Below are 22,770 nucleotides of genomic sequence, written 5' to 3'. Positions count from 1 at the left end.
TCCTTTGCTAAGGACATTTCCTTTGCTAGGGACAGAAAAACTTCAGATGTTTTCTGGGAAAATTCTATGAATGAGAAAGAACTGAGGGTATTAAAAAATAATGAAATGAAAAGAATGGCTGAGAGCCAGCCTGTAGTTATTCTGTATCATAGGACCTTTACCATCTTAGTTTTTTATTTGGGGGGGAAAAACCCCCACGTGTCAAAGTAAAAATTTCACTTTGCTTAGAACTCAGGACTGGCTGTTAAAAGTTCATTTTTGCCTTATTCTTACTTCTCTTCCTTCTGATTTTTCAAAATTCTAAATAGAGTTGTAATTAGCATCTCTTAAAAATGATTACTTACTAATAGTGAGTGTTCTCATATACAACATGTCATCATACAGTATTGTCACATTTCTCCCTTGCTTATAGAATAAAAAGTCATCTTACTTTGTTTCGTTTTTTGAAAACTCCAGTCACCTTTAGTTAAATAGATGACAGTTTTCTTGCACTGGACTATCATGTAGTTCTTAATAATCACGACGTCAGTCCAAATGTAATCACTTGGGAAGGTGTACACACTATATTGTTAAGGAAGTGAAAGTGTATCTATGTGACCTCATTTTTGAGAGGAAAATATTTTATATATTTCTTTTTGTGTATAAATGAAGAAATGGATAGGCAAATAGCCAGCCAGATGGAAAGAGAGGGATATACACCAAAATGGTGGTCATGGTTGTCTCTGAGGGGTGGCTGTATAGGTGGCTTTTCTCTTCTACCTTATGGCTTTCCGTGATTTTATTTGGGCTTTTTTTTTTTTAACTTTTACTTTCATATTCTGACAAACAAACAATGGAGTTTTTTATGTGTGATCGAGGTTAGAAGCCCTATCAGAAGTTACGTCCTACACTGACTAGCTTGAGATGGCCCTGGCTGGTGGTGGTGCTTTGGTGGTAGTCCCAGCTCACAGTTCTAGTCCTCAGTGGAGGCCGAGGGGTAGGACCCTATGGGGTCTTTAATGAAGGAATGATCTGAGCCAAGAGGCCATGGCCAGGCAGCAAACAGCACAGGCCTTCCCTGGTTCAGAGCCCAGCAGTGTTCTCCCTAGCACTCCGCGCCTTTGTGGGCATGCTCACGAGGAAGGATCTTGTGGGAGGAACATGACCAGTGAGGGACTCAGAAACTGGCAAATAGGGGTGTGATGCTATCAGCATCCGAAGGTGCAGCTATCATGGGCGGGGGGAGGGGGGGGCTTTGTCTTTGCTTCATAGCAAGAATCTGGAGAAGTGCCCATGTCCATTCCCTCTGGTTTCCACAGTGGAGTTAGGGAACCAGAGGTTTCCTTTTTCTTTTTCCTCTTTTTTTTTTTTTTTTAACCTTAGTATTGCTCTTTTCCTTTCCTATTTATTTATTTATTTATTTTTACAAAGAATGATCCTGTGTCACTGGCCTGGGCACTAGCTTGGGTGCAAAGCTGCTGTTTCTGTTCCCATGATTGTCTCAAAGTGTCATTTAATAATGGATGGGAAAATTTTTCTCAAGCTGCCCCAGTCTTTAGAAAACAGCTGCCAAATCTCATAAACCACTTCTCCCTTCCCCTCCCAGTAATTATCAGGGGCCGTGTTCCAAGATTTAGTAAGAAAATGATTCTGTCAGATAAATGGTATTGCTGACATACATGCTTCCAGAAATATTTGTCTAAGAAGAAACACGCCTGCTCCTCTTTTGGAGTCCAGTCTGTAACTCATGTCCATGTCGGGGGACCTGGGGCAGGTCATACGCCTTCTCAGCTTGAATCTCCTCTTCTTTTTAAGGGGGAGCCCTCATAACCCTTGTAATCCTACACCTATGGGGAGAATAAAGGAAAACGGATCGCAGGGTGATTTCTCTCACCGAGAAGACTCATCTCGTCCCTTTCCTTCTCAGTACACTAGACACTGGCCTTCCCGTGGAGGTTTGCACACACTGGATGGAAGTGCTTCTTAACATGTCTTGTTGAGGACGGGAATCATCATACTCTGTTTGTGTTCTCTCTGTGGTGCTCAGTTGAACGTGTGTTGTATCACCGTAAGCACCTGGTAAATGGTTACTGAACTATCTCATAGACATCAGTTCAGTGATTTCTTTTCAACAAAAACATCTCAAATTTCTTTCAATTGCATATACATTTTTTAAGTGACTCCAAAGCTTTTAGGGACTACAGGAGACCCAAGCACGCCTGTATTGCCGGTCAGTCACTTTAATGGGTCAGGACAGACAGTAGAGAAGGGGGAACCAGGCAGTGAAAACACAGAGGTGAGGGCACCCAGCCTGTTGGCATGGAATGACTGCTGGTTTGTGTTACTCTCCCTGCCTCTGGGGATTGTCGAGCAGTTGTATGGGCAATGGGAAGAGAAAAAACCTTTTCTTTTCCTAAGAGTGAGAGTGAGCCTCATTCCTAACTTAATATGTATACAAAAGCAGTTCCCAAATTCCAGATACCCTACATGTAGCTACTGTATCCATTTTTTTAATGAAGTTTTAGGATGGGTTTTCATGCTCAAATATTTTAAGTTTTACATGGAATATATATATACTTTACAGATTTAAACAAAACCTAATCCCAGTCACAAGAGAATCTGCTTTGTGTAACACACACACACCCACACTCCCACCACCACCACTTTGCAAATGCATGTAAAAAAGGCAGTAGAATTTCTGTTGTTTGTAGGTTTGGATGTCTGATAAGCCACGTTCAATATAACCCCTAAATTTCTGAAGTAAGTTGAACATTATATTTAAAAAACTAAGCTTCCACAAAGTCCATGTGCTGTGTGGTATGGAACTAAGCTCAGATCTGTGCTTTCTTAGAAATGTGTGGACATAATGCCTCTGTAGAACTAGCAGCCAGAAGCAGAAGCTCTCAGCAGAGGGAAGAAACCAAATGAGGAATAAATATAGTCAGACAGAGAAGGAAATAACACATTATACAGAGAGTTCCAGCAAAGATTGTTGAATTGAAATTAGTTGCTTAGCAATCCAATTATCCCAAGTTCATATGAGGATGATGTCAGAGGGATAGAAAGAGTGGTGAAGGAAGGTACCGACCCATTTATGGGCGGAAGTAACTGGAAAGGGGTGAGAAAGATGACATCCCTGAATACTCATATTTGGAATATTCTTTGTAATAAACAGAGAACTTGTGACTCGAGGACGCAGCTACAGCTTCAGCGGTATCTCTCAGATTTGTGGAACGCTGTGTGTTGTGCTATGTGGGCAGCATTGAGTTGTTTGGAGGAAGAGGTGGAGCAAGGCAGTATATGTCTGGAAAATAGAACACTGCACAGAAACCCATGGGTCTCAGGGTTGGTGTCCCTTGAGGAGCTTTGTGTGAAGCTGAGAGGGGCTCAGACAGGGTATCATCTGGGGGGCATGCAGTGGGTGGGAGGCCAGCGACAGCTCCCAAGAATCAAAGGCACAGTCTTCCTGCGAGTAGCAAAAAATATTGTGTTTTTGAACAAATCACACAGTGGGCGCAGGGGCAAGCTGTAGGGGTGATGCCGGGCTATCCCTGGACATCCTTTGGCCAGAAATCATTTTAACTGAAGGCGGAATGTGTGGGAAGATTGTTGACTTGCCTTCCTGATCGTGATCTCTCTCAGGATTTCAAGGAATTGCTCATGTAAACTCAGATATAAACAAAAGTGGAAAGGAGAGAAACGCTAGGAGGAAGTGATACTGGAAGTTGGAGCTGGCAGTGGGCAAAGATGAATGAGCTCAGCATGGTCTGTGGTCATAAGGATAAGAATTTAAGACTATGGGAGTGCACCTGGGTGGTGCAGTCAGTTAAGCATTCAGCTCTTGGTTTTTGCTCAGGTCATGATCGCAGGGCTGTGAGGTTGAGCCCTGCATCAGGCTCTGCGCTCGGCGAAGCGTCTGCTTGAGGTTCTCTCTCCCTCTCTCTCTGCCCCTCTGCTCATGCGCATGCTCTCTCCTCTCTAAAATAAATAAATAAATCATAAAAAAAAAAAAGAAAGAAAAGAATTTAAGACTGTTAAGAAGTCCTGGTGCAGGTGAATAATATCCCAGGATAGACAAGACACGTTACCTGTGAGGCTGCTTATCAGGTAACAGGAGCTGGGATAGGAACTTTTCAAAAATAGGAATAAAAGAAAATGCAGAATCTGTAGGCCAATGAGCTTTGGTGTTTTCAGGCAGCGTTTAAAAAGACATTATTAAACAGGTGGCTTATGAAGAACCACAAGCAGCATTCTGTTTTCTAGGAATAAGCCATGTCATGTTGAACTAGTCGTCCTAACCACATCTCTGCTCTTCTCTTTCTAATTGGGTTGCGGAACTGATACCACAGAGGAGTGCAAAGCCTCTGACAAGTATGTATTATGCTAATGTCCTGGGAACAAGTCAGAGAAGTGTAGCATGCATGAGTGGACAGTTCCACTGTTGGAGTAACCAGATACCAGGACGGGTGAGAGTGGGCTAGTGGTAAGCTTCTAGAGGCTTGAGAAGGAACCTGTTCTTGGCTGTATTCTGTGTAGTGTCCTCCTCAGTGACTTTTTGAGAATATAACTTGCTGATGAAATGCCTTAGTGACATCGAGCTATTAGGAATACCTAATACATGAGATGTTAGAATCTGGACTTAAGAGGGTTTGATCAAATAGAAATGGCTCAAATGTAAAAGAGTACAATGTCCTCAAGGCAAAAAATCAAATCCTGTTCTGAGTTCCCAAAAAACATAATTGTATGAATTCAGGATGGAGAAAGATAGCATGATAGTAAAGCATATGGAAAAAGACTCAGGGATTTTAGGTGATTTAAATGTAATGTACATCACCAGGGTGGTGTGACTACCACAAAATAATAGTATTTGGCTACATGAGTAGAAGCATGTATTGTTCAAAACCAGATGGCTGCTCAGTCCCCACCTGGTCAGACCTTTCTAGGCCCACTGTGTGCAGTTTGGGCACCTAGATATAAATGGAACATTCTTCCAGGGGGAAATGGCATTGGAGGAAGGCCCAAAAGAGCTGGAAAATGGCAGACGTCAGCAAGGTGTGGTTGCTGTTTGTAGATGGTTGAAAGGTGTTACACGGCGAAGTGTAACCAGGTCCCTTGGAGAGGGGAAGTTCCAGAGAGGCGAAGTGAGGAAGAGCAGCCTGGGTGTCAAAATGGCTGTGTTGAAGTCTCCTTCCAGCTGGGAAGGGTTGATGCAGTAGCAGTTCTTGTCAGGAGCGTCACAGAGGGCTTTCTGGGACTGGACTGTTAGACCCAGATACAAACACCAGCCATTTCCCTGTGCACCTACTTTGTGTCCCGTGTTTCACTGGACACGGGAGCCTAAGACGGCTTCTAGCTCTGTATTGTCACAACTCGAGCCAAAAATGGGGGTGAGGATGGAGTGGTTCACAAAGATAGTAGATCTTGCCCATAGTCTTACCTAGATTTGTGCAGCCTAACATGGGAGCCACTGGGCATAGGCGACTACTGAACACGAGAAACACAGCAGCTCCAAACTGAGACGAGCTAGGAGTGTAGAACATTTTGGATTCAAAGAATTAGAATAATGTCTTATACTGATTATCTGTTGAAATAGTAACACTTGGGATAAATTGGGTCAAATATTCTTTTTTTAAAAATTTATTTATTTATTTTTAAATTTTTAAAATTTCTTTTCAGTGTACCAGAATTCATTGTTTTTCTTAAAACTAATTTTACCTATTTCTTTTTACCTTTTAAGATGTGGCTTCTAGAAGGTTTAAAATTACTTTTGTGGCTTATGTTATATTTCTCTGGGAAGCGCTGCCCTGGGATTTAGGTTTTAGAGTTAACCTAACTTACAGACATGTGGTTTTTCTCTTCTTTTGCTCCTAGACCTGAGAAGATGGCGAAGCTCCCAGTGATTTTGGGCAATCTAGACATTACGATCGATAATGTTTCCTCAGACTTTCCTAGTAAGTGTAAGTTCTCTGTAACAACCAGAGAAAATGTTGCTTGACTTTTACTTCAATTTATTTGTTTTTAATTTTCCAGATTATGTCAATTCATCGTATATCCCCATGAAGCAATTTGAAACTTGTAGTAAAACTCCAGTGACGTTTGAAGTAGAGGAGTTTGTGCCCTGCATACCCAAACACACTCAGCCTTACACCATCTACAACAATCACCTTTATGTTTATCCGAAGTACTTGAAATACGACAGTCAAAAGTCTTTCGCCAAGGTGAGTGCAAAGGTCGAGGTTTCCGTTTTGGTATCAGACTCTCTTGGGTTTTGGCTTCTCCTGTTCTCTTATAAATACATATTCTGGCTTTTTGTTTCATTTTCTTTTTCCTTTTTTCTTTAAATATTGCTGCAGGCCAGAAATATTGCTATTTGCGTTGAATTCAAAGATTCAGATGAGGAAGACTCTCAGCCTCTGAAGGTTTGTTTTTTATGTATGTTTGCACTTTTCCATTTTATTTTATTTTATTTTTAAAGATTTTTTTTATTTATTTGACAGAGAGAAAGATCACAGGTGGGCAGATAGGCAGACAGGGGGGGGGGGGGAACAGGCTCCCTGCCAAGCAGAGGGTCCAATGCGGGGCTCGATCCCAGGACCCTGAGACCATGACCTGAGCTGAAAACAGACGCTTAACCCACTGAGCCACCCAGGCGTCCCTATTTTTCCAATTTAAAAATGGACCTGCGTGGTATTGCACAACTAAAGGAATTTAGCACATTACAATCAACAGACACAAAAATATTGTGACTTCACAATATTTAACCATATTGGCTGAACTTCACAGACTGTGGAGTAATTGCGTTCTTGCTCCTCATTGGCTCTTTCTGTTTAATTACACTCTTTAGGGATGAAGGTTTCTTATGTGTGTTTAGTTCAGTAAACATATCATGTCTTACTATGAGCCAGCCTTTGTGTGGGTGCTAAGAATTATATTAGTAAGATTGGTAACAGAAATAATAATAAAAATAGATTGATATTTATTATTATAGTATAGTAATAATAATAGTAATAAATCATTGGTGATGTTTACTGAATGCTTATTATAGTACAGTCTCTGAACTTAGAGCCTTATAGGTATTAAACTCCTTTAATTCTCCTAACAGTATTTTTTAGATGAGACTAAAGCACAGAATTTAAATAAGTTGCTTTTGGCGATCCATTAGTAGAACCACTGTGCAAAACCCAGGTAGCCTGGCTCCACATTCTTTACTATAACTATGTGGAAATGACTTTCCAAGAAGGGAAGGAGATAAAGATGCAAAGAAGAATATAATAATAGTTTATGTCCTCAAGAAATTCACGGCTTAGTGGGAAAGGTAGTCATGGAGAAAAAGCTCCTGGCACATAGAAATGGTTTGTTGTCCAAACTGAATAATTAGTACAAAAAATGCTGAGGGGGCACAGAGGATGGAATTAATTGTTTCTTGATGGACACATGGGAGTTCGGTGCTCGCGGAAGGGCAGGTCATTCAGACAGAGGGACTGTGTGAGTGACGGTGTGGAGCTGTGAAAGGGACCTGTGGACAGGTTAGCGCAAGGACAGGTGTGTGTGCTTGGGGGAGGGAGGTGGACGGGAGGGTGGACGGGAGGGTGGGTTGGACCCAGGAGAAAGGGGACTGAAGGCTCTGGAGTCTCCTAGGTGGAGGAAATCCACAACACGCCAGAGTTTAATTTCTGACTCTGTTCATTAAATACTGGTGTCTTTCTTCGCTAACTCTTACTTTAGTGCATTTATGGCAGACCTGGCGGGCCCGTGTTCATAAGAAGTGCTTTTGCTGCAGTTTTACACCATCACCAAAACCCTGAATTTTATGATGAGGTAAGCGAGGAGGTTTTCAAGGGAAAACCCAGTTAACCAGCCTTAAGGAAAACTCTAAGTTCTTTGCTTAGTAAAGTAAAAAACAAGAGAAAGTGCATACTATACTGGAATTACAGTGCTAGAACCAAAGATTGGAGCATTTATTTTACATCATCTTTTCTAATTACAAACGTAACATTCATTCTAAAAACTTGGAAAATGCAGATAATAGAAAAGAAAAAGTCAAAATCTCTGCTCTGTTACTACCAAATTAATATTCTGACATATTTTCTTACAGATCATACTTAAGTGTAGTTATGTTCGTCAGACCTGAGAATCTTTCTTTCTCATTATTGGGTTTCTTTATGTAGAATGATAGGGTAGCTCATTGAAACTACCCTATGAATCTTTCTTTGAAATGTTCTATCCTGGTTTTTCATTGTGCCGTTGCTGTGTTAAGGTAATGTAGTGGTCAATGTCGTGGTTTCCAGTTCTTTCTAGAGTTGAAATACTAACTCTTCCTTTTCTGGTTGGTGAATGTTTTGGTCTGCTCGGGCTACTGTAACGAAATACCACAGACTGTTTGCGCTCACGGTCCTGGAGGCTGAAGTTGTAGGTCAGGTTGCGAGCATGGCCAGGTGAGGGCCATCTCCCTCCCCGTCATAGACTTCTCAACTGTGCCCTCAAATGGACAGTTGGGGAGTCCTCTGTTGGATCTCTTGTAAGAGCATTCATCCCACTCTTGGCCTAATCACCCCAAAGACCCCACCTCCAAATACCATCAACTTGCAGGGGGGTGGTAGGATTTCAACATATAAATTGGGGGGGGGGCACACATTCAGCCTGTAACAGTGTATTGTGGATCCATTTCTTTAGCAGTTTCTGTTCTCTCACTTCTTTAACTGCAAATGTTAGTATTAGTTCGGAAACCAAACGGACGCTTGGGCTTTCGGTGCCATGTGTGGCTGCTTTCATCAAGAATTTTCATTTTAAAATATTAAAAAGGTGGTTATTTTGTCTCCCTTGCAGATTAAAATAGAACTGCCCACCCAGCTGCACGAAAAGCACCACTTGCTGTTCACATTCTTCCATGTCAGCTGTGATAATTCAAGTAAAGGGAGCACAAAGAAGAGGGATGTTGTCGAAACACAAGGTTTGGGATTTCATCATTACCTTGGTCGTTCATAACTTATGTATTAGGTTCTCAAGTTTTATTTTGATTCTGAGCCCTCATCCTCTTGAGGAATTTTTATTTTTATTTTTTTTTCTTAGGATTTTATTAATTTGAGAGTCAGAGGGGAGAGCATGAGTCGGGGGAAAGGGAGGGACAAGCAGGCTCCCCACTGAGCACGGAGCCCAGTACAGGACTTCCTCCCAGGACCTGTAGATCTTGACCTGAGCAGATGTCAGACACTTACTGAGTCACCCAGGGGCTCCCCTTTCTGGAGTTTTTGATGAAGTTTGTGAAGGTAGCATATGTAAATTGTTTTAAAAGATCATTTTAGAATTGTAATCCCAAAGAGGCCAAAGTACATTGTAGACAATGTTCTGCAGAGACGAGTTCAGGGCCTTAAAGATCCAGCAGCTGAGTAGCACTGACTTTCCTTCATATGTTTTTGAATACCTACAGTGAAGTTTTTTGTGCTTTGTTTCAACAGTTGGATATTCCTGGCTTCCCCTCCTGAAGGATGGAAGAGTGGTAACAAGTGAACAGCAGGTTCCCGTCTCAGCCAATCTCCCGTCTGGCTACCTTGGCTACCAGGAGCTTGGGATGGGCCGGGTACAGGACTTTAAGATTCATTTATCCCACTACTTTCAGAAAACATGAAAAATCAACTAAAGCAAGAGTAACACAAAAAAGCACACAGTGTTTTTGCTGGTCTCAACATTTTGGTTTTAGTTATTCATTTTCAAGTAAACATAGGCCGGTGGAAGGCAATACTCTCGACAGCACAATTTAGAATTACGGCTTGGGCATTGTAGAAGCCCTGAACTAGCAGCATCTCAGCAGAGCAATGGAGATGTGGAGATGCTGGATGACATAGGAGTTTTTCACTGCAAACTAGCCATGCTCGAACAGGGATGTGTTCTCAGAGTCACTCTGAGTATTAGGAATTGTCTCCAGCTTAGAGGAAGTCAGGGTAGCCTGTTCTGATACATTTCTGATTCAGAAAAGCCTGGGTTTTCTTAGATTTCTCTAATTGGTTAGTTGGTTTTGCATTTTTTAAGCCATCTTACGTTTTATAGACTTGAGTTTTATAACAAGCTTAGGTTTTCATTTCATTTTAAATGGCTTTTAATGTTTTTCTGCATTTAAGTAGTTCCAAATTTGGGTCCATGTTTTGGAAAAATCATGAAAATATTCTGAAATCAGGGGAAATCATGTAAACTTCAGTTAAAATTGCTAGTCTGAACAAGAAAAAAATGGAGGTTTCAGAAATCAAAATAAGCACACATAGATGATTGGCCCTTTACCCATGTTAGGTCTTCTTCTGCTGGCCTATTTGCTGGATGCAGCATCTTCTGCCACCGCTTTCATGTTCCTGAGCTCTGGGTTGTCTAAGTCATTGGTGAAATAGGATTCTTTCCCTCTCAAATGGACAGTAATTCCACAGCCGCAACTAAGCAAAAGATAACTTGGAAAATCCAGGAAGGAGGGCAGTGAGGGGAAGAAAGTGGGGGGAAATGAGTATCAGTTGCATCCCTGCTGTTAGACAGCTGTGACTCTTGAGTCACTGATGCTGTTTGAGCCTGTGACTCCTCTTCAGACCCGTCCGTGAACGTGGTGTTTGAAGCCAAGGTCACTGATTTGTTGGGATGGTTTTTTTTTCCCCTTCCCTATCTTTTCAGCATTATGGTCCAGAAATTAAATGGGTAGATGGAAGCAAGCCACTGCTGAAAGTTTCAACTCATCTGGTTTCCACAGTGTATACTCAGGTATGTGTTATTCCAGTAGCGTTGGCAGTGATGGCTGAATGAATGAGTTTGCACTATTTTTTGGTAAAACGAAATCCTAATTGATAATGTCATATGGATATATTTTTACTCTAGAGGTCCTTCATTGAAGAAAGTGCATTATAAGGTGCTCTTATGTACTGATATAAATGAATAATATAAGTAACATTTCTCAACAGTTTTCTTCTTTTGTTGGAGGATCTTTGAAATCTTTTTTAAAATTTATTTTTTATTTCTTTGATATTTTCATTTTTATATGATCAGTTTCATTGTTTAAATAAAACATGCATGCTCTAAGAAGCAGATATTCCTGTTTCCACAGCATTATGCTAACAGGCTTTCTTTCTTTCTCTCCTCCCCCCCCCCCCCCCGCCAGGATCAGCATTTACATAATTTTTTCCAGTACTGCCAGAAAACTGAATCTGGAGCCCAAGCCTTAGGGAGTGAACTTGTAAAATACCTTAAGGTATCAGGTCGCTTTCTTAGTAACCCCTTTTTAATGAGTTTGGGGTAGGTTGGGTTTTCATTTTGGTGGCGAATATTGTTCTTAACCACTTGCGAACCTGGGAAGGATGCTCTCAGCTAGATATTCTCACATTGATAGTCTGTGTGGTGGATAGTCATGGTGGCAAGAAGTGGACTCAGAAATAGGACAACTCCAGAACACTGTATGTTAACTCTACTGGAATTAAAATGAAAAACTTAATTTAAAAAAAAAAAAGAAAAAGCAAAGAAATAGGACAACTCCTGCCTTCATCCTCATCCCACATATACTGTTTTTAGGCCAACCCCAAACACATTGTTCTCTGCATAGAAAATCACTCACTAGCACAGGCTATCAGTTGAGTGCTCCCCGGTACAGAGCACAGTAACAGGCACATAAGAAGCAGTGACTTTAGTCCCACTGTTAAGTAATTTCTAGTTCACCATAGGTGATAATGTAACCTTGGAGAATGTGTGCTAGGTGGGGGAACCCTCCCCCGCAAAAAAAACCCAACTGGAAGAACCAAAAGAATGCACGTGATGATCACCTTCTTACCCAACCCCAGTGTTGTGCTGGGGTTGGGGTCTCCCAGCATCCTGGAACAGTGAGAGCAGGGTGGGGTTTATGTAGGGGAGCATTATCCAGAATGTGGTTCCATGGGAATGTTTTTTTAAAAGGAGAGTAGCTAAAAGAGCGCCCTAGGCATGAGGACAAATAAGAAATGTGAGAAAAGGGGGCGCCTGGGTGGCTCAGTCAGTTAAGTGACCAGCTCTTGATTTCAGGTCCGGTCACAATCGTGGGGCCCTGGGATTGAGCCTTACATCAGCCCCCATGCTCAGCGGGGAGTGGACTTGAGATGCTCCCTCTCTCTCTGCCCTCCCCCCGCATGCTCACACTCTCTCTCTCAAATAAATAAATCTTAAAGAAAAAAAAAAAGAAATGTGAGAAATGGAATATGAGTTTGTCCGACTTCAGCAAGGAACGTGGAATGAAGAGTTCTGAAATCACTGCTTGGCCAAGTTTCCTTTCAGGTATCTCACAGAGAGCCTTAGGAGTTTAAGAAGAATCTTTGAATTAGTTTTCTGTTGCTGCTATAACAAATTACCATAAACTTAGGGGCTCCAAACAACACGAATTTATTTTCTTAAACTTCCCTAGGTCTGAAGTCTGACACAGGCCTCACTGGGCCCAAATCAAGGTGTTACTAACATGGCTGAGTTCCTTTCTGGAAACTCTGGAAGTGACTCTGTTTCCTTGTCCTTTCCCAGCTTCTGAAGGTTGCCCTCATTCGTAGCTAGTGACCCCTTTCTCCATCTCAAAGCCAACAGTGTTCCATCTCTGACCATTCTTTCCTTTGGCATGTCTCTCCTGGCTCTCCCCTTCTGCCTCCCTCTTCTGACTTTAAGGCTTGTGAGGACATTGGGTCCACCTGAATAATCCAGGACAGTCCCCCTACCTTAAGGCCAGTCTTAATTCCCTTTTGCCATGTAACATATTCACAGGTTCTAGGATTAGGATGTGGACATCTTTGTCCCCTATTCTGCCCGCCACTGCCTTCCACTGTTGAGATAGATTTCTTCCATCCTTGTTTGGAACTGATTGGAAATTGCTTGGGGTTAGGCTCTTAAAAAAAAAAAAAAAAAAGTTTTTTCCTTTATTTGAGAGAGAGCGAGTGAGCATGTGCAGGGTTGGTGTCTTAAGGTCACACAAGGGCCATTGCATGTCCACAGAGCCTGCATGCGATGGAAGGTCACGTGATGATCGCCTTCTTGCCCACCATCCTAAACCAGCTGTTCCGCGTCCTCACCAGAGCCACCCAGGAAGAAGTCGCCGTCAACGTGACCCGGTAAGAGGCGGGTAGGCGGATGCCTCCTTCCCTTTCAGTCTGTCCACATCTGGAGCACGGTCATACATATCTGGGATGCGAGTATGTGTTGACCATTATATTTAAGAAATTTCTTTTGATCCCATGTGTAGGGACCCCCATCTAATTCCTCGTTTCCTTGTTGCCTGTGGTGCCAGTAGCATCATCGTTGTTCTGCAGCTACTGTGTAATAATGAAATGTTCTCATTCCCACATTACTATTCATTGCTTTGTTCATTTCTGTGGTGTGTAGGGTCATTATTCATGTGGTTGCCCAGTGCCATGAGGAAGGATTGGAGAGCCACTTGAGGTCATATGTTAAGGTATGTAAAATAAACGGTCCCAGTCATGTAAATCTGTGGCTCTCCAATTTTCCTTCTAAGGACTCATTTTTTTTTTAATCTAGTTATTTTGGGATGAAACTTAATACCTCTGCTTTCTCTTCCATACCTATAGCCAGTGCCTTATACCTGAACGAGAGGAAATCCAAAGAGAGGCAGCCATTCATTTATTTACTTAATTTTGTTTTTCAACATATTTCTTATAATGGGTTTTGCAAATAATAATGACATGGAGTTTTAAAAAGAAGACTTTTAAGTCACTCTTGGTAGGCCTTTGGTACAGCCCTATTATTTTCATTTTTCTTTTTCACAACTAAAATTTGCAGTAGAACTGTTTCTCCTGAGACGAAAAGGTTAGCGCTGGCCACGATAAATGAGAGAACTATGTGGGACAGCAAGAGATATCACTAGGAGGAATATCAACGGGTTCTTCATTTATGTAACACTATTCCATAGACAGAGTGGCGGTTACCATTCTGAAAAGTTACACACGTGGTGTTTAGTCTTAGACACCTCTATAAATTATAGCTATGGAATCAAGTCACCCAGTGTCGGGTGACACATTCCTTGAAGTCCTTGGGAGGTGGAGTTGTGGGCTGGAGGACCACTGACCTGAGCCAGGTGGTTCCTGTATTGTGATGGGTTCCGTGAAATTATCCTGGGCTCCTCTTTGTGTCCCCCTTACCCCCTTCTGTTTCTACACCTTCCTCTCCCACCCCGCACTTGTGCCTCAGTCCCTCACCGCCATCCATCCCTTGGAGCCTCTCCTGCTTTCAGCCCATCCTAGATAACCAGGACATTAAAATATCTTTCCCTTTTCTTCAAAGTATGCTTATAAGGCTGAGCCGTACATTGCCTCCGAATACAAGACAGTGCACGAAGAGCTGACGAAAGCCATGACCACGATTCTCAAGCCTTCTGCTGACTTCCTCACCAGCAACAAACTACTCAAGGTATGTTGCAGGGCTGAGCAGTGCGGCTTTCCGTCATGGAAATCGGTGGGAGAAAATCCAAACGCCGTAGCCCAATCTGCCCACCCTTCTGTGTGCGTTTACAGACCGCCACCACCTCCGGCAAAGGGGTAAAGAGTTAGTGCTTCGGGACCAACTTTGCTGCTTATACTTGTGCTTCTATCAGACCTGCAGAATATTACTGTATTTAAAATATCATGGGCTCTTAAGTTTTAAGAAGTCATTACATGCGAACGAGTGAAGGACATGGAGGTGGCGATTATAAAGGAGGCATCGGCAGGGGAGGCTCAGTCAAGAGGAAAATCCCAGATGTAATCCAGCGGTGCCGCTGTTGGCTGTGCTGTCTAAGTGGGAGGCAGGAGAACAGCTGCCTTGCATGTACCTCTGGTCCGATGATGTTTTGCCCAGTGGTTGAGCCCTGCTTTGCGGTCACCCCTGTTTCGTGTCTGTAACATTGTCAGCCTAAGAGAGTAAACACCTCGCCTCCTGATTATTGTATATCTCACCTGGATCCTTTTTTTTTTTTCTTTCAGTATTCATGGTTTTTCTTTGACGTTTTGATAAAATCCATGGCTCAGCATTTGATAGAGAACTCCAAAGTTAAGGTATGTCACTTCCTATCAGGGCTGGGGTGGTGACTCTTAGGGGAAAGTCTTTTCGGTGCTTTGTCGCTCTCATTCATGAACGCTTTCTGTTGCCAGTTCCAGCACAGTCCTAGGTGCTTTCCAAGTACGAAAGCATTTTATTCCAAGTACTGAAGCCACAAGACTGTCATAAAGTACTTCCCCGCATTTTATAGAGGAAGAAACTGAGCCCAGAGCGAGTTCCTTGCCGAGGCCACACTGCTAGTGAATGGAGGGGGCCGGGTGTTGAGAACAGTCTGGCTCCAAAGCCCACTGTCCCGAAGCATGTGTTACTAAGTCCAAAGAAAACTCTGTCTCCTCCTTTGTATAGCTTGGAAGTCTTCAAGTCTGTTGAAATGAGATTAACAGTTTAAGCATTTAATTTAAATGTAATTACCGAGTCTTGAACATTGTAGACCTTTCTCAGGGCTTTAGACAAGAGTGTCTGATGTTACTTTACGTCCTCTGGAAGCAGTGAAGGGACTCTGAGATAGCTCCTTGCTGAGGGGCCTGGGTGTGTGTGACACTGTGGGTCCCCATGCTGAAGGCATCCTAGCCTGTCCCTTCAGTTTTCTCTGGACCCATTGCTGTCTGGGTGTGACTGGCTAGTGCTGGCTGTCTGAAGCTCAGTGTAGATACATTTTTGCAAGATTCAGCGGTCAAGTGACAGAGCCCCTTTTGAGATGTGCATATTCTTGGAGTTGCCATCACGACCCTGAATGCTCTCTGCATTGCATTGTGCAGGGTCTTGAGTCTTGTGGAGAGCAGGAGGCCCGAGTGCAGGGAGCAGGTCACGGTACCGAGCAGTCTTTCGCAGTGAATCCAGGGAGGACAGGGGAGCCACAGGGAGAGAGGGTGAAGGTCAAGTCTCCCTGCACCGGGGGTCAGACTCTGGGAGGAAGCCTTGGGAGAGGCTGCTGGGTTTCGTCGGGCAGAAGGTTAGAAGGTTGGCAGCTCAGAACTGAAAGCCACACTTCCTCCAGTCGAGCGGGTGCCTGACCAGGTGGTTTCCTTTTTCTTTTCTTTTTTTTTTTCTTCTTTTAATTCTGGTTTTAGTGCACAGGCAGATGCCAGACGGAGGTGGACCCTGCTTTCCACAGAGTAACACGCCATCTAAATCATGCCCGGATAGCCTGCCAAGTGAGAAACCTAGCAGATTATCCACTTGGCAGTATGCAGCTAAGTGTGTGGGCACGCATGCGCGCGCACGTGCACACACACACACACACATGCGTGCAGGTCACTTGGATGTAGTACTTTCATGTTACAAATGTCATACGCATGATAGGCTGTGGGCTTGCCTTGGTTCGCTTGGGCTACCACAGCAAGTACCACCGCCTGTTTGGCCTTAACGATTGGGATTTATTTCCACACAATTCTGGAGACTAGAAGTCTGAGATTAAGGTGTCTTTAGGGTTGGTTTCAAGGCCTCCCTTCTTGGCTTGTAGATGGCTCTCTTCTCCCTGGGTCTGTGCATTGTTTTCCCTCTGGCATTGTCTGTGTCCAGATCTTCTCCTCTTATAAGGACACCAGTCTTGGTGGACTGAGGTTCACCTTCATGGCCTTGTTTTAATCTGATTACCTCTTATAGACTTTGTCTCCAAATATGTTCACATTCTGAGACTGTGGGTTAGGACTTCAACATGCGAATTTTAAGGAGACACAATTCAGTCCATAACAAGGCCCCAATGGGTTTTTCATTGTTTTTGGCTCTAAATAAATATAATGACTCCAGAAAGATTGGTGACTTGCATATATTTAAAAATATAGCTGTTTGTTCAGAAAGCATTCATTGAGAGCCTTTTATTTATATGCAGGCTCAAGGGTTACAAAGTTAAATGAGGCATGGTTTATGCTCTCACAGAGTTTAGGTGGGAAAGTGCATGGCTAGACCACAGGAGCAATGGTCAGAGGTAATGAACACTTTTGAAACACCTACAGAAGTCTAAGTATCGGGCTCCTTAGTGGCTCAGTCAGTTAACTATCTGCCTTCAGCTCCGGTCAGGATCTCAGGGTCCTGGGATCAAGTCCCGCATTAGGCTCCCTGCTCAGCTGGGAGTCTGCTGCTCTCTCTGCCTGCCACTCCCCATATTTGTGCATTTGCTCTCCATCTCTCTCTCTCAAAGATAAATAAATCTTTAAAATAAATAAATAAAATCTTAAAAAAATAATAAAATCTTAAAAAAAAGGAAGTATAAGTATCAATAACATCTCTTTCTGGAAACCATGGTAGAAAATTTAAATAGAGTAATTTAACTGCCTGTGTTTTTTTTTTTTCAAGATGCTAAATTAAACCATAAAAATATAGGGATGGTAGGGACCTGAAAGCTCCCTTCTGGTCCAGCTCCGCCCCTGTGCCACAGAGGTCGAGATGGGTACAGACCCGTGAGGTGCCGTGCCCGGGGTCACACAGCAGAGCAGAACCTCGAGGTCATGCTAGAGTCACAACCGGCTGCTCCCAGGTGATCCGCCCTTTCCAGCCTTATAACTCAACTCTCCAGCACTTCTGGGCCTTCCAACACTTTGTTTGTCGCACTTTTTAGAACAGACTGCTCAAATGCTACCCTGCACAACCTTTTCTGTACGTTAATTACATCTTGGTCCTGAAAGAATATTCAGAGAGTTTTTGGAAGTAGTTTATTTAAAAATTGTTATCCAGCATAAAAAGAAACACTCTAGCATCCAAAAGGAGAAAACGTAGCCATAAGATAATTTACTATAAAAAGAGATTCAAAATACCTATTTACCACTTTGGAGAATTTAACATTTCACTTTTAGAGGGCTCCCCTCTGACTTCTGTGCGACGCCTTCCCCGAATCACATTATTGATCTTCTCACATATTTTGAAGGTTTTATTCATTTTGCCTCCTATCTTAGAAATAATGAATTTTACGTGTTTGGGTTAGTTATTTTTAGGTCTGTCTTTATTTACATCTTGGGAAGTATATGTCCTCGTCCCTTATCCCAGGGTTCTGAATTGAGAGAACAAGTTCATATTCACCATTCCTGTGTCATTTGTGATTTCCAAAATCATGATCAAATTCCCTGAGAGTTTTTATACTTTCAGACTGAGGATTATTAGTACATGCAATGTGTTTATAATCTTGACCTTGATTTTTTTCCTCTTTGGTATAGTAGGGGCACCTGGGCCACAGGCTCATGTAAGAGCCATATAATGCTGTCAGTGCAGCTGAAAGTGCCCTTTCCAAGACTTTTTAGCATAGACCAACATTTGGAGGCCAGTTTATGTAGAGCTGGTGCCTTGGGTGAACACTCTTGCTGGTAATGGGGTCATTCTGTCTACTGCATATTTATGTAGAAGGAGATGCCCCTGAAGCAGGTGCACCCTGGTAGGTCTGTTTCTAATGCTCCACTCTTGAACATGGCCACATGTCCACCTCCCCATCCCAGCCAGTCCAACTACACTTTGTGCCATTCGCCGAGGAAGGCTGTAAATCACAGCGTCCCTTTGAACTAGCATCTAAAATAAGCAATTTCCTTACTACCGCAGATGGACCTGGAAGTTTGGGTTGATTACATGTGACCATGCCAGACCCAAGTGTTCCATAGGCGATGTGTGCTTGGAATTTACAATACGCAGTTTTTGAGGAAAATATAAAACCGACCTCGTCAAAGCCTACTAAGGAGTTCCCAACTCTGAACCCCACTCAGCCTCTATGCTCAACACATTTTAGGTGTTCCTTCTCTATCACTTATAGTTAGCAGCTATAATTTCAGCAGACTCTTTTGGAATTTCCTCTCCTCCCACCTCGAGTCAAGCCAAATTGCTAGCATTGCACAGGTGTACGTCTCGCAAGCTGGAAAATGTGGCCTACGATGGGGTGAATATATAACCTTAGTTAGGCGTTTAGCCATCAACCATTTCCTGACTTAATTGAGCAAGGAAAGAGTGCTCAAATGAAAAGTAGGGAAAGGATGGTGTGGTTCATGTTTTAAACGAACTGTGCGCGCTTCCCCCCCTACTATAAATGCGTGATGGCAGAATCCCCAGCACCTGTTTGGAACAGTCACTGGCAATGCACAGAGCACGGAGAAGTGATGCCAATGGCATAGATGGTGCATCGCCAGCCCCAAGCTGATGCCATCCCGGGGCGAAGAAGACATTCAGCTGGGCACACACAGTTAAGAGAACAGAGCAGAAGGGGTCTGTGTGAGCTCCAAAGTGAGAAATCAATGTGGAGGTTGGTGGGGAGCTTCCACATTTGGGGAGAAGACAATGAGCATGAAGCAGGAGAAAGGGCTCATAACCCAGGTAAGGCCAGGAAAATGAGGTTTATTAGCTAATAGGCTTATTTATTATATCTTAGGGAGCTGTAACATAGTCTCAGTGTCCTCTCCTTCGAGCTGGCGCGTCTGTACTCACCACCCTGGTCAGCTGCCCATTACCCTGGATTATTTTCTTCCGATTCAGTGGATAGTAGTCTCCATAACAACATCTAATTATGGTGGTCTTTATCACCTTTAGAGGCGTCTTACCTTACTGTTTTGTTGCCAGATTAGGGCTCCTGATAACGTGTTGGTCATTTCAGTCTTCAAGGCACTGAGCTGACGTCTGATCACAGAGCAGCTTCGTTGCTCTGTTGGTGTGTTAATTATCCACTGTTCTTCACGACGTTTTCTTTCTTTCTAATGAAAACTAATTATTGTAGGATTTTTAAAATAAACATAAAAGGAAAGAGAAAAGTTGAATGAACCACATGTTTGAAGCTCTGTCACTCATCTTCCGCAGTTACTGGCCTGCTGCCCTTACGACTTCATATGTCCACCATCACACTGTTTTTAGAGCATTTTAAGAACTATCACCAAAGATTTTACATTTCATCTGTAAAATCTTGAGTGTGCCCTCTCTAACAGATAAAGCCTTTGAAAGAGATGGAAGCACCATACCATAATGACCCTCAACAAAGTCAGCGGTATTTCTTCGTTACCATCGGACACCCTGTCTGTATTCAGTTTCCCCAGCTGTTTCAGAAATGCCCTTTTACCATCACCTGGTCCGAATCAGGACCTAAACACAGTCTTCACATTGCATGTGGTTGATGTGTCTCTGAAGTTTCCTGGATTTTCAAACTGTTCCTTCCCCATTTATTTGTTTTTTAATGCAGTATATTTGTTGAAATGGGAGGACCATTTGTCCTGCGGAATTTCCCACATCATAACCTCACAGTGTTACGGGGCATGGTCCTCTGTCCCCCGTGGTTCCCATAAACTTGTATGATGTTGAAGCTCAGTTCGATTTAGGTTTGGTTTGCTTTGGGGCAAAAATACTTCATAACTGGTACTATTGCATCACATGGGGAGTCTTAAAGTATCTGGTTGTCCCACTTTTAGTTTTGATAATAGTGACTAATAGATTAAGTGGTGCCAACCCCAACCATCCACTTTCATGGTTTAAGCAGCCATCGACTAGTTCTGGAGGCATCAGGTATTTCTGGAGAGACCGTTCTTCAGGAGTAGCCAGCTTGGGTAGCAGGCAGGTATGCCTGGTGGTCTGCGAGGTGGCCTGACCTGGGGTCCAGGAAGCGATCATCATCTATTGAGGCTGACCCCTCAGGATATAGAGTTACGGGTTGCATATATAGAACAAAATCCCTTTGGCATTTCTAATTTTACAGTTTTGTTTTTGGAAGTGGGGAAACTTCAAATACGTATTATTATTACTTGATCCTTCCTTCACTGGGTTCTTGATTTTGTAAGTTTGCAAAGATTGTTTTATTATTGGTTTGAGAATTGAGATTATTGTAAAGCTGGCATTTCAAAATTCATAATTGGTTCTGGTATTTGATGCATGAAATAATGCATATAGAAATCACTAGATTTCAATTCTAGTTTTAGAAAATACTGTTTCTTGATATTGGGTTATGGATTTGGCTGTAGTAAAACAGATCAAAATAATGGTTTAAATAAGACAAAAGGTTCATTTCTGTCTTTTGGAAAATTATAAGCCAGTAGATAGCTCTGAGAGTGGGAGGCTTGTTCCCCAGGGTCATTTGAGGACTCAAGCTTCTCTCCAGTTATCCAGCCCAGGTGTCACCCTCATCCACATGGTTGAAAAGCTGGCTCACCCCCTGCACCACATTCCAGGCAGTGGTGAAGAAGACTTGGAAGGCAATCATCCCATGGACAGGGCTGGGAAAAGCATCGTTTTCCTCTTAAAGCCTATTGGCCAGAACTCAGTCACATGGCCTTTCTCTGGACTCAGGTTAGGCTGGGAAATGTAGTCTCTAGCTGGGCAGCAGCTTGCACGTGTGAAACCCAGGGGTTTCACCACTGAAAGAGAGAAGGAAAGTCAGTACTTAGTGAATCTCTCTAAACTTCAATTTTCTCATTTGTAAAATGTGGGTGAAGATAGCCCCCTGTTGTGGTTGTTAGAATCACATGCATGAGTGGATAAATGTCATGGAGCATGTAATTCAGCTCCCTTCATGTTTTAGGAGTCAGTAATTTTTCTCATTTATTGGGCATATGGGTGGGGAAGCGAAGTGTCCAAGAGTAGAAAGAACACAGGCCTTGGATTCGGGGTGGATCTGGGTTTGAATCTTTGTTACTTGTTAGGGTTTTGTTTGTTTCTTTGTTTGTTTAATTAAATTTAACTTTTTTAAAAGATTTTTTATTTTATTTATTTATTTTTTAAGATTTTATTTACTTATTTGACAGACCAGTAGGTAGAGAGGCAGGCAAATACAGAGAGGAGGAAGCAGGTTCCCCGCTGAGCAGAGAGCCCGATGCAGGGCTCCATCCCAGGACCCTGGGATCATGACATGAGTTGAAGGCAGAGGCTTTAACCCACTGAGCCACCCAGGCACCCCTACTTGTTAGTTCCTGACTGAAGACACATTTACCTGAGCTCTCCATCCACCTGTGAAATGAGGGTCAAACCTTATAAGAATTTAATGGAAAAGCACATAAAAACATGTAGCAGTGCAGTGCCTGATGTGTAGAGGATACACCATCCACAACAGCTAACTTTGAGATCTGTATAATTTCATAGATAAGCATTTCTTTTTTTTTTTTAAAGACTTTATTTATTTATTTGACAGAGAGAAATCACAAGTAGATGGAGAGGCAGGCAGAGAGAGAGAGAGAGAGAGAGGGAAGCAGGCTCCCTGCTGAGCAGAGAGCCCGATGTGGGACTCGATCCCAGGACCCCAAGATCATGACCTGAGCTGAAGGCAGCAGCTTAACCCACTGAGCCACCCAGGCGCCCCATAGATAAGCATTTCTGATGGGGAGAAATTATTATATAAAGTAAATTTGACTGTTTCCTTTTTAAGTATTTTATTTATTTTTTTTTGAGAGAGAGCAGAGGGAGGAGCAGAGGGAGAGGGACAAGCAGACTCCCTGCGGAGCAGGGAGCCCAATGCAGGGCTCAATCCCAGGACCCCAGGATCACAACCTAAGCTTAACCGATTGAGCCACCTGGGTGCGCCTGAAGAAGACTGTTTTTAAGCAGTTTGAGCCGCTGACATACAGTCTCAGATCTGTTTACTTTCCGTTTGAATTCTTGAAGCTTAAACCTGAGCCACTGTTTTCTAAAGAGTTCTCTGAGAGGTACAGGCATTGAGGCCACCAGAAGTGTCCAGTAAAAACGCAGCTCTGATGAGAATCTCTGGGAGAAGAGGGACATCTCCACATTTTTACAAGTACCTCTGAGAGCATCTTTCTTGGGGCTGGGGTCTCAGGTCTAATGCACACCACTTACATTAGGTATCAGAATACCTGTACAGTATTTTGA

General features: G+C 42.9%; 1 protein-coding gene across 26 annotated transcripts in view; it reads left to right on the top strand.

Annotated features, from left to right (window-relative positions):
- Window positions 1–22,770, top strand: part of DOCK9 (dedicator of cytokinesis 9) — a 276,869-nt gene that overhangs the window by 180,184 nt on the left and 73,915 nt on the right. For all 26 annotated transcript variants that reach the window (XM_059377675.1, XM_059377673.1, XM_059377664.1 and 23 more), the window contains exons 16-27: window positions 5,851–5,930; window positions 6,010–6,197; window positions 6,333–6,398; window positions 7,705–7,797; window positions 8,806–8,929; window positions 9,435–9,556; window positions 10,627–10,713; window positions 11,108–11,197; window positions 12,946–13,061; window positions 13,333–13,402; window positions 14,248–14,373; window positions 14,925–14,996. In XM_059377675.1, the coding sequence (XP_059233658.1) occupies window positions 5,851–5,930; window positions 6,010–6,197; window positions 6,333–6,398; window positions 7,705–7,797; window positions 8,806–8,929; window positions 9,435–9,556; window positions 10,627–10,713; window positions 11,108–11,197; window positions 12,946–13,061; window positions 13,333–13,402; window positions 14,248–14,373; window positions 14,925–14,996 (1,234 nt within the window). The remainder of the gene's footprint in view (window positions 1–5,850; window positions 5,931–6,009; window positions 6,198–6,332; window positions 6,399–7,704; window positions 7,798–8,805; window positions 8,930–9,434; window positions 9,557–10,626; window positions 10,714–11,107; window positions 11,198–12,945; window positions 13,062–13,332; window positions 13,403–14,247; window positions 14,374–14,924; window positions 14,997–22,770) is intronic.

This window comes from Mustela nigripes, chromosome 15 (genome assembly GCF_022355385.1).
Source record: "Mustela nigripes isolate SB6536 chromosome 15, MUSNIG.SB6536, whole genome shotgun sequence".
In the NCBI taxonomy this organism is placed as follows: Eukaryota; Metazoa; Chordata; class Mammalia; order Carnivora; family Mustelidae; genus Mustela; species Mustela nigripes.
This window is presented reverse-complemented; position numbering and strand designations above follow the sequence as displayed.